Below are 18,660 nucleotides of genomic sequence, written 5' to 3'. Positions count from 1 at the left end.
AAAAGTGTCAGAAAAGAGTTGGAGCTGGAATGAAAGGAAAGGTGTAGAAAAGTGTGGAGAGGGCAGTCATGTTGTTTCCTAGAGACACTGAGGAAGACAGGAAGCAGAAATGAAGATGCTGAGGTTCTCTTTGGGAAGGACCAGGATGGACCAGGAATGAGGACATCAGAGAGACAGCACATGTTAGAGGTTTTGTAGATCAAATCAGACTGAGATAGTTGTGACATGTCCAGAGGAGAGAGGATGCTGAGTCTAAAGCTGCCAGAGGAAGACCAGAGAGGAGGTTTCAGGAAGACATGCAGGTAACTGATGTTAGAGGAAAGGATACAGAATACAGAGTTAGACGAAAGAAGCTGATTGGCTGTGACAACTCCTGAAGGGAAAAGTCCAAATAAAATGAGGAGAATAAGGACAACAATTATAGCACTAATTAAAGTCACTCAGGAGCTAATGAATTTGAAAAAATCCTAAGTTATTTTGTTATCGGATATATAAAGTGCTTTACTGACTGTGACGACCTGCCAGATGAGGAAACAGCTAGAAAGAATTGACCAACAAAAGGCTCCTGGCCCAGACGGCATCAGCCCCAGGATTCTGAAGTCCTGCGCTGCCCAGCAATGCAGGTTTCCAGCAGCTCTTTAAACTGAGCCTCTGTCGGAAAGGGTGCCGGCCGCCTGGAAAACCACATGTTTGGTTCTTGTCCCCAAGAACACTGCTCCCTCTTGCCCAAGTGATTACCATCCTGTTGCCCTCACATCTCATGCAGCAAAGGTTCTAGAGAGGATTTTGTTGGCCAACCCGAGACCTCTGGTGGAACCTTCTCTCGACCCATTTCAGTTAGCCTACCGGACACACCTGGAGGTGGGGGATACTGTCATTTATCTGCTGCAGCGTGCTCACTCACACCTGGATGGCGGGAGAGACACAGTGAGAGTCACATTCTTTGATTTCTCCAGTGTGTTCAACACCATCCAGCCATGGTTTCTGGGTGAGAAGCTGCGGCTGATGGGCGTCGATGGATCCTTGGTCTCCTGGATCAATGACAATTAATCGGCCATGACCCAGTTTGTCAGGTTGGGCAGTGTCCTGTCTGATGGGATGAGTAGTGCGGGAGCCCCACAGGACACCATGCTCTCTCCTTTCCTGTTCACATTGTACAGCAGTGATTTCCAGTACAATTCAGAATCATGTCATCTCCAGAAATTCTATGACGACTGCTGTTATCAGCTGAATAAAGGGTGGAATACAGGGAACTTGTGGAGGAATTTGTGAGGTGGCCTGGAGAGAATCACCTGCTGCTCAATGTGGAAAAGACTAAAAAGATGGTGATTGACTTCAAAAAGAAATTACCAGCTTCCCAGCCTCTCAGCAACTTGGGCAGGGATGTGGCAGAGGTAGAGGAATGTGAGTACTTGCGAGTAACTATTGACAACAGATTGAGCTGGAATACCAACAGGACAGCAGTTTACAAGTAGGCCTGCAGCATACTCTACTCCCTGAAGACCTTTAACGTGTGCAGCAGGATGCTCGAGATGTTTTACCGGTCTGTTGTGGTGGGTTAAGTTACTTTAAACATGGTCTGTAAGGAGTGCTATCAATTTCATCTAAGATTTTTAGGTTTGGAAGTGTTTGTTTTTCAAATGACTTTAAATTTCATGTGGAATGGTGGACACCAACACTATTTAGAACCTCCAGAAGTATGAGAACTTCAAAGGATCATTGTACATCAAACCTTGACTTTACTCTCTTACCTGTTGGCCCACAGAGTTGAACCTCCAGGGGGGCTACTCCTGCCTTGCTGCTGTCGACGGTAAAGGTCTGAGGAACATGAGTTCGGACTCGACTCCCTAGACCAGGACCTAAGCACCTCACTTTACTAGGATCAACCAGCTCTCGAACCGGAACACGAAATGAACTTCCTGTCGGACAAACACACACAGTAGTCTCACTGCAGGCAGGATTTAATTGGGAATGTGCAGAACAATGTCTTAGTCATCTTGCTGTATCTTAAGAGGAGTGAATTTGTGTGTTGCAGTTTCCTTGAGGCTCGTACAGCCACCTAAAGAGACATCAGGAAAATGAAACATACCATTGTCGTGTGTGTGGTAAGTATATTGTGAAGTATTTGTAAGACTAATGGAAGTTTCACTCACTTATGACATGCAGGTGATGCTATCGTACAGCGTCCTTACACCAAACTCCAGTCGTTAAGGTGAGTACTGGCTCCTTACTGACCGTGCACAAATGCTGCACTTACTGCACTCACCAGGGCACATGATACGCAAGGGCCTGTAGGATGTCCACACAACCTACACTCTGTCTAATTTCCTCATCTCTAACAGTCAGGTTGCACACAAGGAGCGTACACATTTCACATGAACAACACTAGCGGCCTTTGTGTTCAGTCTGCAGGATTTGAGGCGGTTGAAAAAGTGGAAAATCTGTATGACACACCTGCATCTCACTTACTTCCCCCTTACTTGCCCTTATGTGTTGTAGAAGTGTTCATTACGAGCTGTCGCCCATAGCATGGCAGTAGAAAAAAATGTGCAGGAACATTGTTTCTGTACAGGTTCAGTGAGCATTCAATGACATTGTTGTCTCCTGCGGACCTGTGTGTCCCATACAGGTTTGACCATTTTTCACCCGCAGACAGCCTGTATCCACCTCCAAGGGCTGTTTTGACTAAGGCATCAGGAACATCTGATATGTGGTGGACTTTTTTACCTGGGATAGGTAAGCCTCCAAAAGTGATGTTGACATCATACTCTCCTGGAATAAAAGGGATGTACTCCACGCTGCAGCTGCCGTCTTTGTTGTCTTTACAAGACATTTTTGCTTCTGATGGACCTTCAATTGCCAGGCCAAGACCTCCAGTGCCTGCTCCTCTGAGATTAAAACAAAAACAAAATTTAGTTGAACAAATTAAAAATGTTAAACTTGACAGCTATTAATGCAATTTGTCAGGGTGCAAATAAAATAAATGTAAAATGTAAACCTGGTTTCCACAGTGAATATGTTTGGTTTGTTCACCAGGCCCTCCTCCAGACCTGGGCCAAAAGCTACAACTCGACTTGGGTCACAGCCTTCAGTCACTGACACCCTGAAGGGACTCTTTGGGACCAGAACCTCATCAAAGAGCATTTCAATCAGGTGCAGTCCTGTACACAGACACACACCTTTGTGTTAAGTTTCAATTGAGAAAGAAATTGTTAAGATATGCAAAAGACTGGCATCTGAAGCTCAAATAGCAAAATCTGTTGCAGTGACTGCAGGTGGTATGTGTTTTGTTCTGTCAGTTTTAGGAAAAACACATTAATCACACACTTCCATCAGGCTGGGTTCCACAGACTGTCAGAGGTGGTTAAGTTAGAAATACAGAATACAACAACAGTTTTTTCAAAAGTTCAGTGGTAAAATTATGGTGTCATAAAATTTAATTAACTATGCCCACCCTGACACTGTGTTTATGTGTGTGATTTGATCTGAAGACAGTTCTGAATGAGCAAGTAGCAAATATGAAAGAGGAAAAAAAGGTGTCTTTTTATTTTTGAAAGACACATTTTTCATCTGAAAGTGCACAAAACGTACACAAAAGTGCCCAGACACAAAACCCTGGTATAATTATTTCCACTGTTGCAGAGGGTGAGCTAAATCTTGAAAAGAGGTTTGTGCCCCATAGTTATAAATTCTTAACATCCTAAACTGCAGCTGCACTCTGTAAAAACCATGCAACCCTCAGAGCCTCACCATCCTCAAAAGGTGTATATTCCACTTTGTAAGTCCCATCCACATTATCTGTGATGTGGGTTTCCGTGCTGTTGCCTGATGGGTTGGAGATGTGGACTTTGACATTATTGCCCCCACTCTTGCAATGAGCTTGAGCGTCAACTACAAAGTGGGTCGCTACCTCCTTGAGGACTCCTGCAACAGAGATCCCTTTTTAAAACATCAATGACTTCTAACCGTTCCATGACTGCACTAATCAATCCCTGATGGAAACCATTCTCACCATACAAACATTATTCTGATGCACACAAGTTTGATTGAGAACAAAGACAACCTTTGACATTGGTTTACCCATGTCTAACACTGAAGGAAAGCAGCTTTTTCTTGCCAGTTTGAAAGAGCACAGTTGTTTAACCATTTTCTTCAGGTAGCACAAAATCTCAGTGTTTTCCAGAAGCTCACCTCTGGGTTCCACTCCTGGTCCATAGACCTTCACCCCACTCACATCCACAGCTGGATCCACCTGGAGACGGGAGGGGAATTGTGGAACAGTTTGGCCTCCGTATTTGATGGTGATGGTGTACATGCCATGGCACTTTGGGATGTAGGTGATGGAGTACGTCCCATCACTGTTGTTCTGAACCTGAACTTCAGCCTTGATTCCAGAGTCTGAGAGTATCTCAATGGTGAGCTCAGCTTCTCCAGCCTTGGAACAGTCCACCACAAAGGAGCCAGGCTCATGGACTTTGCTTCGTTCCAGGCCAGACCCCTGGGCTGTCACCTGACTGGGGTCAAACAATGACTGGACCACAGCTTTAAAGGGGGATCCAGGGATGTTTTGGTCTGCAAAGAGTATGTTGATGGCATACTCGCCGGGCTCAGTGGGAAAGTAAGACACGGAACAAGATCCATCTCCATTGTCCTGGCATTCAATTTTGGCCTCGCAAGGACCTTCCACTGTTAGACCCAAACCTCCTGTACCAGCACCCTTTGTGTCAATGGCAAAAGGGGCAGGTTTACCCACAACACCACCCTGAAGACCTGGACCATAGGCCTGCACCTGCAGAGTGAAGAGACAGAACAACAGATGACTGCTCCAGATAAGCAAAAAGAAATGATTTAACATAGTGCTAAACGCAAAAACTTAGAGCACCCGAGACTCCACGTTAGTAATAGGTTCTCCCCCCTCAGCGACACACCCGCTGAACCCTCAACTCTGGTTATTGGCTCTTCTGAAGTTAGAAACGTGGAGCTCCCAGCGGCTACAGTCAGGTGTTATCCGGGGGCCAGAGTTGGTGACATCGAGGGGAACCTTAGGCTGTTAGCTCAGAATAAGTCCAGGTTCCGTCGAGTCGTGATTCACGCAGGCGGTAATGATGCCCGACGGAGACAGTCAGAGGTGGTTAAGTTAAACGTAGCTTCGGTGTGTAAACTGGCTAAGACGATGTCCGACACTGTAATTTTCTCTGGTCCCCTGCCGAACTTAGTCAGTGATGAAATGTACAGCCGCTTTTCATCATTTAACCGCTGGCTTTCTAGATGGTTCCCAGAAAACGGCGTTGGTTTTGTGGATAATTGGAGCGCGTTTTGGGGGAAGCCCGGTCTCATGCGGAGAGACGGCGTCCATCCTACTGTGGACGGTGCCCCTCTTCTTTCTAGAAACATTTTTGCTAGCCTTAGTCTGTTAACCTGACAATCCAGAGACGAGACCCGGGCGCAGAGCAGCAGTGTAAAACGCTCCTCTGAGCCTCCCTTAGGGTTAGTGCCGGTGCAAAACCCATGCAGGGAAAGTCAAGCAGGTCCTAGCTTTAGCTTATGTGCTGAAAGACAAGTGAAAGGAGCGCGTCATAGAAACTTTAAAGTGAAAGACAGCAGTACTATGATGCAGAATTGTGATGTCATTAAATGCGGTTTATTAAAAATTCGATCCATTTCCTCCAAGTCCCTCTTAGTCAATGAGTTAATCATTGATAACAACCTCAGTCTTTTAGCCTTAACAGAAACTTGGCTCCATCAGGATGACTATGTTAGATTGAATGAAGCAACCCCCCCACTTTTGCTAACTATCAGAAATCCAGGATTTCAGGGAAAGGAGGTGGTTTGGCAGTAATATCACAGTCTAGCTTACTTCTCAGCCCTAAAGTTAACCACATGTTCCTGTTTCTCTCAGCTCTGATAATTTTCTTACATTTTTCGATAGTAAAATCTCAAATATTAGACATAAGTTAAATCAAGTTATTCCCACTGTCAGCCCAGAACAGGCTGAAGCGGTAGAAATGGAGGCATCCATAGAAACCTCTGTAACATTAGACTGCTTCACTGCTGTGGATCAAGCGGAAATAACATCAATTATTACGTCCTCCAAATCCTCAACGTGTCTGTTAGACCCAATTCCCACTAGACTTTTTAAAGAAACTTTTCCCCTAATTAATGATTCCATATTAACAATGATAAATACCTCTCTGGAAACGGGTTACGTGCCACAGTCTTTTAAATATGCAGTTGTTAAACCTCTTCTGAAAAAGCCCAGTTTGGATCCTAGCATCTTGGCCAACTATAGACCGATATCAAACCTCCCCTTTATTTCTAAAATCCTAGAAAGAGTTGTAGTTAAGCAGCTTTACTGCCACCTACAGGACAACAGCCACTTTGAAGACTTTCAGTCGGGGTTTAGACCTCACCACAGTACGGAAACTGCACTAGTTAGAGTCTCTAATGACTTGTTATTGGCCTCAGAAAAGGGACTACTTTCTATTTATATTTCTACTTTCTATATATATTTCTATACTTTCTATTCTGTCTATTCAGCAAAAAGTGGAAAAGGCTGAAGCTAAAAAAAAGTATTTTTCTGTCAGGAAAAAATTAATTCAGAGATTTTCAGCTTTGTTGAACCATTACAATGTTTTTTTCTCTCCATAAATTCAAATGACTTTGAACTGTATCTTTACCAGCTGGTTCAGTGCTCTTCAGGCCGTCTGTCTGCGCGCGGACACTCGCACACTTTTAACCGAACTGGATTAGTGAAAATATATTTAATAATTAAGTTGCACATTACACAAAAGAGGAATGCATGAAAAGATGAGGCTGGCGGAGGGACATGAATCTCTTTAATAATATCAATACAAATACGTGTTTTTTCGGGTTTTGCGGGTGCGGGCGGGAGTGGACATACATATTGCGGGTGCGGGCGGGAGTGTAACGCATACATTGCGGGAGCAGGCAGGATTGGTCAGAAATTCAGCTGGGGCGGGAGCGGGATGAAGAAAAATAGTCCCGCGCAGGGCTCTAGTCTCCAGCTTGTTCAGAATGCAGCAGCTAGATTGTTAGCAGGAACTAGCAGAAGAGATCACATCACTCCTGTGTTAGTTTCACTCCATTGGCTCCCAGTTGATTCTAGAATCAAGTTCAAGATCCTCCTGTTAACCTATAAGGCCTTACATGGTATGGCCCCGTCCTATATTAAGGACCTCATAGTCCCTTACCATCCAATAAGAACACTTCACTCACTAAATGCAGGACTGCTTGTGGTTCCTAGAATCAGTAAAAGTACGGTTGGAGGTAGAGCGTTTAGCCACTAAGCCCCTGTTTTATGGAATAAACTCCCAGCTCATGGAAGAGAGGCCGACTCAGTTTCTACATTCAAAGTTAGACTGAAAACATTCCTCTTTGGACAGGATTATTGTCAGACTAGCTAGTATTCAGAGATTATTTAACTTAATGTTCATGTGTTTAAATTAAACTTAATAACAATAACTATTGGTTTTAAAAGGCTGCTAGAAGTTGAAGCTGGGGTAACTATGGTGCTCTGGGGTTCTGTCCTCTTTTCTCATCTACTTCTACCCTTCCTCTCCTTTATTCTTGATCATTATTCATCATTTAGTTCTCCATGCCTCTGTTTGGTGCAGTGCGATTCATGTATTGTCCCTCTTTCCCTCTCCCCTCCTGGGGAGTGTGAGTCCTTCCAGACTCCAGTTGGCTCATCCGTTTCTCCTGTTCCTGACTGTGTACCTCGTCTCTGGCTCGCCTTTACTGCTGCTCCCTCACCTGGCTGTGGATCCTGCCTCCGGCTTGACTCGCGCGCCTGACAGTCCCCCCAACTCCGGCTGGATGAAGCTGGTCTGCTGGACTTTATATATGTAGTTGTAGAGTTAGATAAGTTAATTTTTCTCTATGAGTTCTGGTAAATCGCCTGTCCGTCCTGGGGGAGGATCCCTCCTTCATGTGGACACCCCTGAGGTTTCTTAGTTTTTTCCAGAATCCATTTTTTTTTGTTTTTCCTTACGCGAAGGGGGGTCTAAGGGCAGGGATGCCAGTATAGCTTAGTCAGTTTGTTAGTTCAATTTAGTATTTTCCTATTGAATTCTATGTATTCATGATCCCTTTGAGTTAATGTTTTACTTTTTCAATTACCGATATGAAGCCCATTGAGACGACTGTTGTGAATTTGGGCTATACAAATAAAATTGAATTGAATATATATCTGCTAAAAATAAAACAAACCTTAGTAGGATATGGTATCAGCACTCTTCTAGCAAAGGAATATTACAAACTATAGGTGTTTGCATGTTGACATCTCCTTGAGTTTAGTGGAAAAATACTTTGCTTTCTGGAAGCAGTCAATGAGACAAGTCAAAAATACTTAAAGAACAGTAAGACTCCTACACTGTAAACCCGGACAGTCCAATGAGCTCAAAAGTTTTATAATCACTGAACTCAAAAGCAACAAACAAGTTGAGTCAGCTTAAAACCTATAAGCCGATTCAACTTTTGCCACAATTATATCTTTATTGGACTAAAAAATTTTGAGTAAATTAAATCTTGTAGTCAAAACTCATGAGTAATGAGACGTGATGACGTCATAACGACGCCCATGAACGTGAACTCAACCACAGAAGTCTTCAAGACGGCGGAAGTCTGATGCGAGTGGCACCTGGCACAAGTTGAAAACCCACATACGTCTAGGTAAGTCATATTATTTTATTTTTTATTTTATTTTATGACTTTCGCCTCTGTATTATATTTTTGTTGCTTCTTTTGATGTTCCTTCTAGTATATCCTTTGTATTCATGACGTGCTCCACGAGTTTGTATGTTCTAATTGTTCTGAATTAAACAATTATGTATGTTTTGCAGTATCATGTCATCAGAGAATTATTGCGTCTGGTCAAAAGAAGTTGTTGGGGCAAAGTATCAGGTTTTACGTTTACATTTTAAATTATCTAACCGTTACTACTAGCTAACCGTTACTACTAGCTAACCGCTAGCTCTGGCAGAGCGGCTGCCACAGCCACATATACGAGTCAGTGGGAATTGCCTTTTTTTCTACTACTTTTTACCACAAGCTCTGTGATTTGGTAATCGTTATGTTTTTGTGTAACTTGTATTTCACGTAGTAACCTAATAAATGCAAATGTGGGCTAAGCTAGGTGCTTTACGCTAACGTGTTCTCGTATCTTCTTAGTGAACCGGCGGTGCGTTTGAAAAATAAGAGCGGAGGTAAGTTTTGATTAACATGGCTGCAATATTTAAGACACGAGCAGCTCCCAGTCCAATGAATCCTCCGGCTATGGAGAACATTTGACCTTATTGACAAATTAATTGTAAATAATTAAAAATGTTTAAGCTACCTTAATGTTATGTAGCAGTTATAACTTTGTCCTGAATAGGGCTCGAGTTAAGTACCAAATGTATCATATAGTTTGCTTCTCAAAAACGGTATTTTGGCCCCTGGTTTGGTTGTGATTTGTGTTTCACAATGTCAAATATTTTAAAATAACTTTTTTTTCTCTTCCTAAAACATCCTCTATGTCATTCTAGCTAATGCACAAGTATTAAAAAAATATTAATATGCATCCTAGATTACATATTGTGGACAGAGTATTGAGGCTATTAATTGTAAAATGCAGCAGTTTTTCCAAGCTACCAGTAGCTTGAAAAAGCTTTAAATTGTGTTTAACATTTTAATTTTTTTTTTTTTTGTAGATGTGAGCTGAGTTTCATCGCATCACAAATGTCAACCTGCGAAAACAGTTTTATTTTGACCTGGACAGACAGACGCCACGGATGCTGATCTTTTTGAGACAGAAGGCAGCACGAACCGGAAGGCTCTATGCGACATTCTGCACCTCTATGATAAACAGGTGAGGTGTAACTGCATGGCATGATCAACATTATGCATTAGTATAGCTAAAAGAAGGGGCTGACTTGGATCGGTTCATATTAATCACTGAGTGTTTCTAATTCAGTGAATGATTGTAAATGTTTACTTCACTGGAGAAAAAAAATATCAACGTTGATCCCAATGCATTTGTAAAAAATATAAATGTAATGTCATCTTATGTTTGGTGTATATTTTGAAATAACTGTACAATTTTAAGATAATTAAAGACTAGATGAACTGAACTGAGCCAGACCAAAGGGTGCAGTCATTTGAAATATGTTTGCCATATTAATTTGTCTTTGTCTCTGTGCAGCAAGAGCAGACTGCTGATGTCAAAGGTACTCCTGTCCTGTACTGGCTTCTAATATACAAACGTGAAGAGGACCCACAATTCTTCAAAGTTTGGAATGTAAGTACTTTATGATGGATAATGTTTTATTCACTATATAGTACCAGTGACAGTGTGCTGGTTAATACTCCAGCTGTGTAGGCAATACAACTTCACCAGAAAGTCGTGCCAAAGAGGCACTTGGACACAGAGTAGGCACTTGGACACGTGATGCTGTAGTATCACGAGAGCCGACGAGAGGAGTGTGGTGAGTTTACTTGGCGGCGCGTAAGTTGTGAACAAACATTTTTGATTTATTTCATTACACCGCCATATTTAAATAATCCAGAAAGTTAAAAAATAAAATCTGAAAAAGTTTGTCAAGCATTTGTCAGCCTGGATGACCTGGAGGATCTGGAGTATTACATCGACGAGTGTTTCAATACCTGCGTCATGAGGAAATCCAACACCGCCACTCCGTCCACCAAACGAGGCCGCCCCGAAGACTCCCCGGGGGCTGCCTCCTCCCCAGGCAGCAACATGAGTGATATCCTGGATTCAATTGATAAAAGGCTCTCCAGCCTTGATTGCCGTTTAAATCTGCTGGAGATCCTCCATAAGGAATTCCAAGGTCTGCGAGAGTCTCTGGAGTTCAGCCAACAGCAGGTGCAGGAGCTCGCAGCGGAGAACCAGGCCCTCAGAGAGACCGTGAAGATCCTGGGCAACGACACCGCCCGTCTTTCTGAGGAAAACCGATCCATCAAAGAAACCCTCCTGGATCTTCAGGCGAGGAGCATGAGGGACAATCTAGTGTTCGCAGGGATTCCAGAAGAGGCAGGAGAAGTCCCGGAGAACATTGTTAAGTCCTTCATAGAGGTCCACCTGAAGCTCCCCAAGGAAGAAGTCCAGAAGATCTCCTTTCACAGGGTTCACCGGCTCGGAGGAAAAAGGCCGGACAATCAGTGTCCCCGTCCTATTGTTCCTAAATTTGAACATTATAAACAAAAGGACCTGGTAAAAAGCAGAGGCCGAAAGCTGAAAGGCACGCATTACAGCGTGAATGATCAGTTTCCAGGCGAGATCCGCCGGCGGAAAATCCTCTTCCCGCTGAGGAGGAAGCACCTGTCTGCTGGAGCCCGTGCGGTGGTTGCCGTTGATAAACTTTTTGTGAACGGCAAGCTGTTCCGGGACCCAGAGGTAACACCCTGGCTGTGCTGAAGGCTTTCAGAGGCGCACTGACATCTGCGCTGCCCAGAAGAAACCCGCAAACTTATTTAATTGAATAGGAAATAATAGGATCATCAATAATCCACACCTCTCAGGAAAACTGTCTTTTCTTTCTCTCACATTCATGTTTCTGTTGTTGTTTCATTGTTTTTGTTGATAAACTGCAAAAACCTCACTTAGGCTCACACAGGACGCACGCAACATGCAGCTCACAGCCAAGACACGTTCACCCACAACGCATAGCGCTTGTCAGTGTAGCAGGAACGCACAGCGTGCACGCGCACACGGACGGGCACACGCATTATTTAGCCTTGCACTCTCCCGGTTAGAACAGCTATGAACAGTCTTAACATCGTTAGCTGGAATGTGCGTGGACTTGGTTCTGGGCCAAAGAGATTGAAAGTGTTAAATCACCTGAATGATCTTAAAGCAGATATAGCTCTGCTGCAGGAGACCCATTTATCTTTATCAGCTGGTCAATTCCTGTGCTGTTCCCAGTATCCAGTTATGTATTCTGCCAGTTTCAACTCCAAACAAAGAGGGGTTGCAGTTTTGATTAATAAAAATGTTACATTTACTCATAAGGATACAGTTACTGACCCAGAAGGTAGATTTGTAATCATTAATATATCCATTCAGAATAAAGACTTTTGCATAGCCAGCATCTATGGTCCTAATGTTGACGACTCTTCCTTCTTTCACAGATTCTTCACCTCACTCTCAGTTCACTCTGACTCCACAATCATTATAGGAGGAGACGTCAACCTTGTTTTGGACCCTGAACTTGACAGACTCAGCACAGCAGCAAACCAGCGTACATGGCACTCTGCATGTATCCTAAAGCAGTACATGAATGATCTGGGTCTCTGCGACGCGTGGCGCTCATGTCATCCAAACACTAAGGGGTTCACCTTTTTCTCTCCAGTTCATCATTCACACTCTCGTTTAGATTATTTATTAGTCAGTAACTCCCTTTTGAAAGAAATTAAAAGTTCCAACATTCATCCAATTATTATCAGTGACCATGCACCAGTTTCTGTTACTATTTCAAGGGAAGTACCCAGACCCTCGGGTTCAACCTGGAGGTTTAATACATCTCTGTTAAAAGACCAGGAATTTATTGAATTCTTTAAAAAAGAGTGGGCAACCTTCTTAGAATTCAACAATACTTCTGAAATATCACCAAGTGTTCTTTGGGAAGCAGCAAAAGCAGTCATGAGAGGGAAAATCATCTCTTATTCAACGCATAAAAAACGCAAAGAGAAAGCAGATTTATTAGAACTAGAAAATAAAATCAAAACTCTGGAGACTGCTTGTGCTGCTTCTGCACAGGAACACATACTGGGCGACCTGACAATTTTAAAGCTGCAGTTAAATGACATCATCAATAAACAAACAATTCCAGATACAAAGGCTTCGACTGGAAAGATATGAAAACTCAAATAAATCTGGCAAAGTTCTAGCTAATCAGCTTAAAATTAATAAAGAAAAATCAACAATCACTTCTATTATGGACCAAACAGGGAATGTCACCCATGACCCGGTAAAAATTAATAATGCGTTTAAAGACTTTTATCAAAACTTATACACTCCACAGATCAATCCATCAGAACAAAGCATCAACTCATTTCTCAACAATGTAAACCTGCCCAAGTTAAACGAAGATCAAATCACAAATTTAGACTCTCCGCTCTCGTTGTCTGAGCTTCATGAAGCTCTGTTACTTTTGCCTAATGGTAAAGCACCAGGGCCTGACGGCTTTCCTGTAGAGTTTTATAAGGAATTCTGGGAACAACTGGCACCAACATTTTATAAAACGATCACATCTATTAATGAGAGCCAATCTCTACCACCTAACATGAACTCCGCCAACATTATCCTTCTTCTAAAACCAGACAAAGACCCCACTAGTCCTTCAAGCTATCGCCCCATTTCTTTAATTAATGCAGATGTAAAAATTATCTGCAAAGCACTAGCACAGAGAATAGAAAAAGTCACTCCTCACATAATTGACTTTGATCAAACTGGATTCATCAAAGGCAGACACTCGGATGACAATGTCCGCAGACTCGTTAACATAATAGACTTTGCCACCATTGAAAACCAGGAAATGACGGTACTATCGCTGGATGCTGAAATAGCCTTTGATAGAGTAAATTGGAAGTTCCTTATTGCTGCCCTCCATAAGTTTGGGTTTGGAGAATCATTCATCAATTGGATCAAAATATTATATCACAACACCAATGCATCAGTTAGAACTAATAAACAGACTTCCAACAGGTTTTTTCTTGGAAGAGGAACCAGACAGGGTTGCCCACTCTCTCCTTCTCTTTTTGCTATATTTATTGAGCCTTTAGCTGCAGCAATAAGACAGAATGAGAGCATTAAAGGGGAATTAAAACCAAACACAGCCATCATAAAATTAGTCTCTATGCAGATGACATATTACTGTTTTTAAGTAATTTACATTCTGTAAATGAAATGGCAACAATCATTAATGAATTTTCCTCCATATCAGACTATTCCATTAATTGGAATAAGTCTGTTTTATTACCACTGAACAATAATGCGGAGCAAAGACTCACAATACCAGTTAAATCAGGAAATATCAAATATCTAGGTATCAATTTTTCCCCCAAACTATCAGAACTGGTGCAGCTAAACTACACCCCATTACTGAAAAGCATACAGGACGATCTAACACGCTGGACCAACCTGCCTTTGTCCCTTATGGGCAAGGTAGCCACGGTTAAAATGAAAATCTTACCCAAGGTTAATTATCTCTTCTCAATGATTCCCACACAACCGCCATTAAAATGGTTCAAAACATTAGACTCATCCATATCAAGCTTTTTATGGAACAATAAACCTGCAAGAATTAGTCTAAAAACTTTAAAATCTGCAAAAAGCTGTGGAGGATTAGAATCACCTAACTTCCACAATTACTTTCTTGCAAATAGATTACAATACATCTTAAAATGGTTAAAAAATAATCCAGAAACCAACTCATGGTTAGACTTGGAACAGGCGTTATGTGGAAAGATCAACCTGTCAGATCTTCCATTTATTAGCCAAACAGTTAAAAAACAGGATTGTTTCAAAAGTATTAATATAAATGCCACTTTAACAGCCTGGTGGGAATTTCTCAAAATATCAAAATCATCAATTCAACCGTGCAAAATGACACCCATCTGGAACAACCCGGACATCCTTATAAACCAAAAAATTATTCACTTCCCAGCTTGGCAAGCAGGGGGCATAAAACAACTAGAGCACATAATTATTGATAGAAGATTCATAACTCCCCAGGAACTTCAAGACAAACATGGAATAAATAACTTCTTGGAATATCAGCAACTTAAATCAATTATTACTAAAAAGTTTAAATACTGAGACAACGATTTAAAGCTACCAGATGTAGTTACCACTCTGATCAATTTCTCAATGAATAGAACTCTCTCCAAAATATACAAACTTTTATGTAATTTAGATAATATTTCACTTCCGACAACAAAATGGGATGCGGATTTGAGCATCAGCACAGATGAAAGCTTTTGGTCAGAACTTTGTCTAAACACCTTTAAACTGACAAAAAGTCAAAATCTGCAGCTAATCCATTTCAAAACTCTACACAGAATTTACTACACTGGACAGAGGATGTTCAAGATGGGTCTCAGTAACTCAGACATTTGTCAGCACTGTGACAGTAATCTACCCGACAATTACATGCATGCACTATGGTTCTGCACGCCTGTCCAGGCTCTCTGGCAGCAGGTATGTGCCGATCTATCAGTCAGGCTTAAGGTTTCAATCACAGCTTCACCGTCACTTTGTGTGCTTGGTGACATGAGTGCCATCCATGTAGAAGGAGAACTAGGCTCTATCATTTTCATAACTTTTTGCATTGCTAAAAAAAATATTTTAATAAATTGGAAAAGCAAGAAAAATATAAATATAAGTCAACACAGAAATCTGCTGCTTGATCATATCAGCTTGGAAAAAATGTCAGCCCAAGGTTCAAGTAACTTTGAAAGAATTCGGTCTCTCTGGTCTCTCATAGCTAACTCCATGACTTAGGGGGTGGGGGGGCCTGGTCCTCGCTGCTCCTTGCCCTTCTGCCGTGGGCCGGGGTGGGGGTCGGGGCCTCCGGTGCCTGTCGGGGGGTGGTGAGGGCTCCGTTGGTCGGGGGTCGGGTCCGGCGCCTGGGTGGGGCGGGCTGGGGCGCTGCGTGGTCCTCTGGGCTTGGGTGTGGGGGTGCGTGGTGGGGGGTGGTCTGGCTTGGCTTGGGGGGGTGGTCCCTTTGCCTGTGCTGGGGGGGGTTGGCGGGGGGCCCTGCACGGGGGGGGGGGCCCAGAAGCGCTGGATGGGCTACCCATCTACACCTGGGGCTGGGATCGGCCCTTCCCTGGCTCTGGGCCGGGACGGGACAACCCTCTTGAGGCCCCCGGTCGCTCTGGGTGTCATCCGCTTCGGCTGCGGGGTCTGGGGTGGGGTGGGGTGGGGGGTCTTGTCGGCCCTGTCCTGTGGGGGGGCATTCTGGGGGAGGGGGGGGCACTATTGGTACGGGGCAGGGGGGGTTGACAGGTCGGGGTCTCCGCTGAGGCCATCGGCGGTTTCCCCAGCCGGTTGGCTGCCTCGGTCCCGTCGAGGCCTGACCAGAGCTCTTCTAGGGCCGGCGTTTGGGGGTGGGGGCCTGGGCTGCCTCGGGGGGGGGGGGGGGGGGGGGGGGCGACGCTTTCTGGCTCCTCTCTCTCTGTGTGGGGTGGGTGGTGCTGGGCCTGGGGTGTCGGTGCCTCCGGGGGTGGGGCCCCTGGGCTGGGTGGGCCTGGCCCCCTGGGGGGGGGGGGGGGGGGGGGGGGACAGTTGTTTGACCACCGGGGGACAGTCTACCAGCTGTCCCCAACTTACCCCCTTCCTCATATAACCTCATATTAGGGTGAGGGGGTGGGGGGCTTAGCCTGCGATGAGCCTTGGGGGGGGGGTTACTAGGCAGTGGCCCCCCTCCTATGGTTGCCGTATGGAGTGGGGGAGTGGGCCCCCCCTCTTTTGGTTTTATTTGCACCTTAGACATGTAGGGCCCTTGGTAGGGGGGGTGCTTGGACATCACTGCCAGCAAGCAGCAGATGTCCTCCTAGCACCCTACCCGCCAATTTTAACCGCACCTTAGACATTTAGGGCCCCTTGGTGGGGAGGGTGAGGGGACATCACTGTGAGTAATCAGGAGATGTCCCCTTAGTGCCCTACTCGCCAATTTTAACTGCACCCCCCTAACTACACACACCCCTCCCCCTTCAATTTATGCATTCCAACATAAACACACCCACATGCACACACACACCCTCTCAAACACACATACACGCACACACATTTTGCAAGGAAAGGGGGGACCTTGGTTGGGCCCCCCCCCCCGAGCAGGGCCCCCCACCAACCCCCCCAGCACAGGCAAAGGGACCACCCCCCCAAGCCAAGCCAGACCACCACCCCACCCCCCACCACTCACCCCCACACCTAAGCCCAGAGGACCACGCAGCGCCACAGCCCGCCCCACCCAGGCACCGGACCCGACCCCCCGACCAACGGAGCCCCCACCACCCCCCGCCAGGCACCGGAGGCCCCGACCCCCACCCCGGCCCACGGCAGAAGGGCAAGGAGCAGCGACAACCAGGCCCCCCCACCCTCTAAGTCATGGAGTTAGCTATGGGAGACCAGAGAGACCGAATTCTTTCAAAGTTACTTGAGCTTTGGGCTGACATTTTTCCAAGCTGATATGATCAAGCAGCAGATTTCTGTGTTGACTTATATTTATATTTTTCTTGCTTTTCCAATTTATTAAAATAGTTCTTTTAGCAAAGCAAAGAGTTATGAAAATGATAGAGCCTAATCCTCCTTCTACATCGATGGCACTCATGTCACCAAGCACACAAAGTGACGGTGAAGCTGTGATTGAAACCTTAAGCCAGACTGATAGATCGACACATACCTGCTGCCAAAGAGCCTGGACAGGCGTGACATAGGCAATGTGACATAGGACTATATAAATAAAATTGAACTGAATCTTTGCTCTTAAGTTGCATTGGCAAGAAGGTGACATTCTTTCCAGCAGGTTGTGTCATTATTTTGGAGATGTTCTGTGCTGTAGTTGAAAAACTGCCCAATAACAAGGACACAACCTGGTGGAGAGGAACGAGTGCTAACTGTGAGAGCATGACATCAGGAAAGAGTTCCAGAGGGTGAATACTAGGTAAGAAGCTGGGGCGGATGGAATTCCTGGACGTGTCCTGAAAGGTGCTGACCATCTAGCACAAGCTGAGAGTTATGTTGGTGAAACTGGTTAGGTGGAGGGAGGGGTGGGGTTTGGGTGAATAAATGTGATCCTGTTTTTTAGATTGTCGTGTTACATAAGCTTTTGTTTATTTTTTTGTGTACAGTGCCTTATGGAATGATGAGGACTCTTACAAGTAGTCTTATTTTGATTTCATTTGATTTCATATTATATAAGCTCTGTTCTTCCAGATCCTTTTCAAGCAATGTGACTTTAGTTAATGATCACTGTATTTAATTAAGCAAATGTGATTTAAGTGGCTTTTATGTTTTGTTTTATTTTCTGTCTTTTTAATCCATGCATTTAATCATTTCTGTAATGAGTTTGATAAATATGTGTAAATTCTTTATTGCTTTGACTACAATGCTTGAAATCATTAATTTAAACCAACTTTAATAATTTTCTTGATGTGTAATTTCTGACCTTCTCAATGTCTTTCAATTTCAGGTTGTAGTTTTTGCATAAAGTTTTCTTCCCTCAAACGATCAAGTGTCTTTAATACTACACTGTTTTTTTTTCTATGCAGATTAAAGAGTCACCAGAGGCAGACATCAGCAGCACCTCTGTTGGCATTCTGACCGTCAGCAACAACAACACAAGTTCAGTGCATTTCTGTCCGCTCAGTACAGCAGTTGTGGTGGAAGATGAGCTTGTGGTAGGCGACATTCCCAAAAATGTTTTGAGTGCTAATGTTTGTAGGGAAAGGGCACCCAAAGAAAAGACAGTTTTATGTGGGAAAAGTGTAAAAAAAAAAAAAAAAGGCTGATAAACAATTTTTGCCTTTCTTGAAATGTAAGAATGCTCTTTTTTTATAAAGTTGTATAAAGAAATGCTGCTAAAAAGATTTGTGCTCATTTTTTGCTTTTCTTAAAGACTGATGTATTTTTTTATGGCT

At 43.9% G+C, this 18,660-nt stretch overlaps 1 protein-coding gene and 1 long non-coding RNA gene across 7 annotated transcripts in view; one reads left to right on the top strand and one right to left on the bottom strand.

Moving 5' to 3' along the window:
* The window catches only part of LOC101166705 (filamin-C), a 152,812-nt gene that overhangs the window by 46,205 nt on the left and 87,947 nt on the right, over window positions 1–18,660 (bottom strand). For all 5 annotated transcript variants that reach the window (XM_023952378.1, XM_023952375.1, XM_023952374.1 and 2 more), the window contains 5 exons: window positions 4,192–4,789; window positions 3,751–3,924; window positions 2,999–3,161; window positions 2,728–2,888; window positions 1,752–1,919 (listed from right to left, as the gene is read on the bottom strand). In XM_023952378.1, coding sequence (XP_023808146.1) covers window positions 1,752–1,919; window positions 2,728–2,888; window positions 2,999–3,161; window positions 3,751–3,924; window positions 4,192–4,789 — 1,264 coding nt within the window. The remainder of the gene's footprint in view (window positions 1–1,751; window positions 1,920–2,727; window positions 2,889–2,998; window positions 3,162–3,750; window positions 3,925–4,191; window positions 4,790–18,660) is intronic.
* LOC105353867 lies at window positions 8,671–18,525 on the top strand. 2 transcript variants are annotated; one of them, XR_002872743.1, is made up of 5 exons: window positions 8,671–8,691; window positions 9,190–9,224; window positions 9,711–9,868; window positions 10,202–10,297; window positions 18,292–18,525. It is a non-coding gene; the product is annotated as an uncharacterized LOC105353867 (long non-coding RNA). The 2 variants fall into 2 exon arrangements; XR_002872742.1 differs by lacking the exon at window positions 8,671–8,691 and adding an exon at window positions 8,743–8,815.

This window comes from Oryzias latipes, chromosome 23 (genome assembly GCF_002234675.1).
Source record: "Oryzias latipes chromosome 23, ASM223467v1".
Lineage (NCBI taxonomy): Eukaryota > Metazoa > Chordata > Actinopteri > Beloniformes > Adrianichthyidae > Oryzias > Oryzias latipes.
This window is presented reverse-complemented; position numbering and strand designations above follow the sequence as displayed.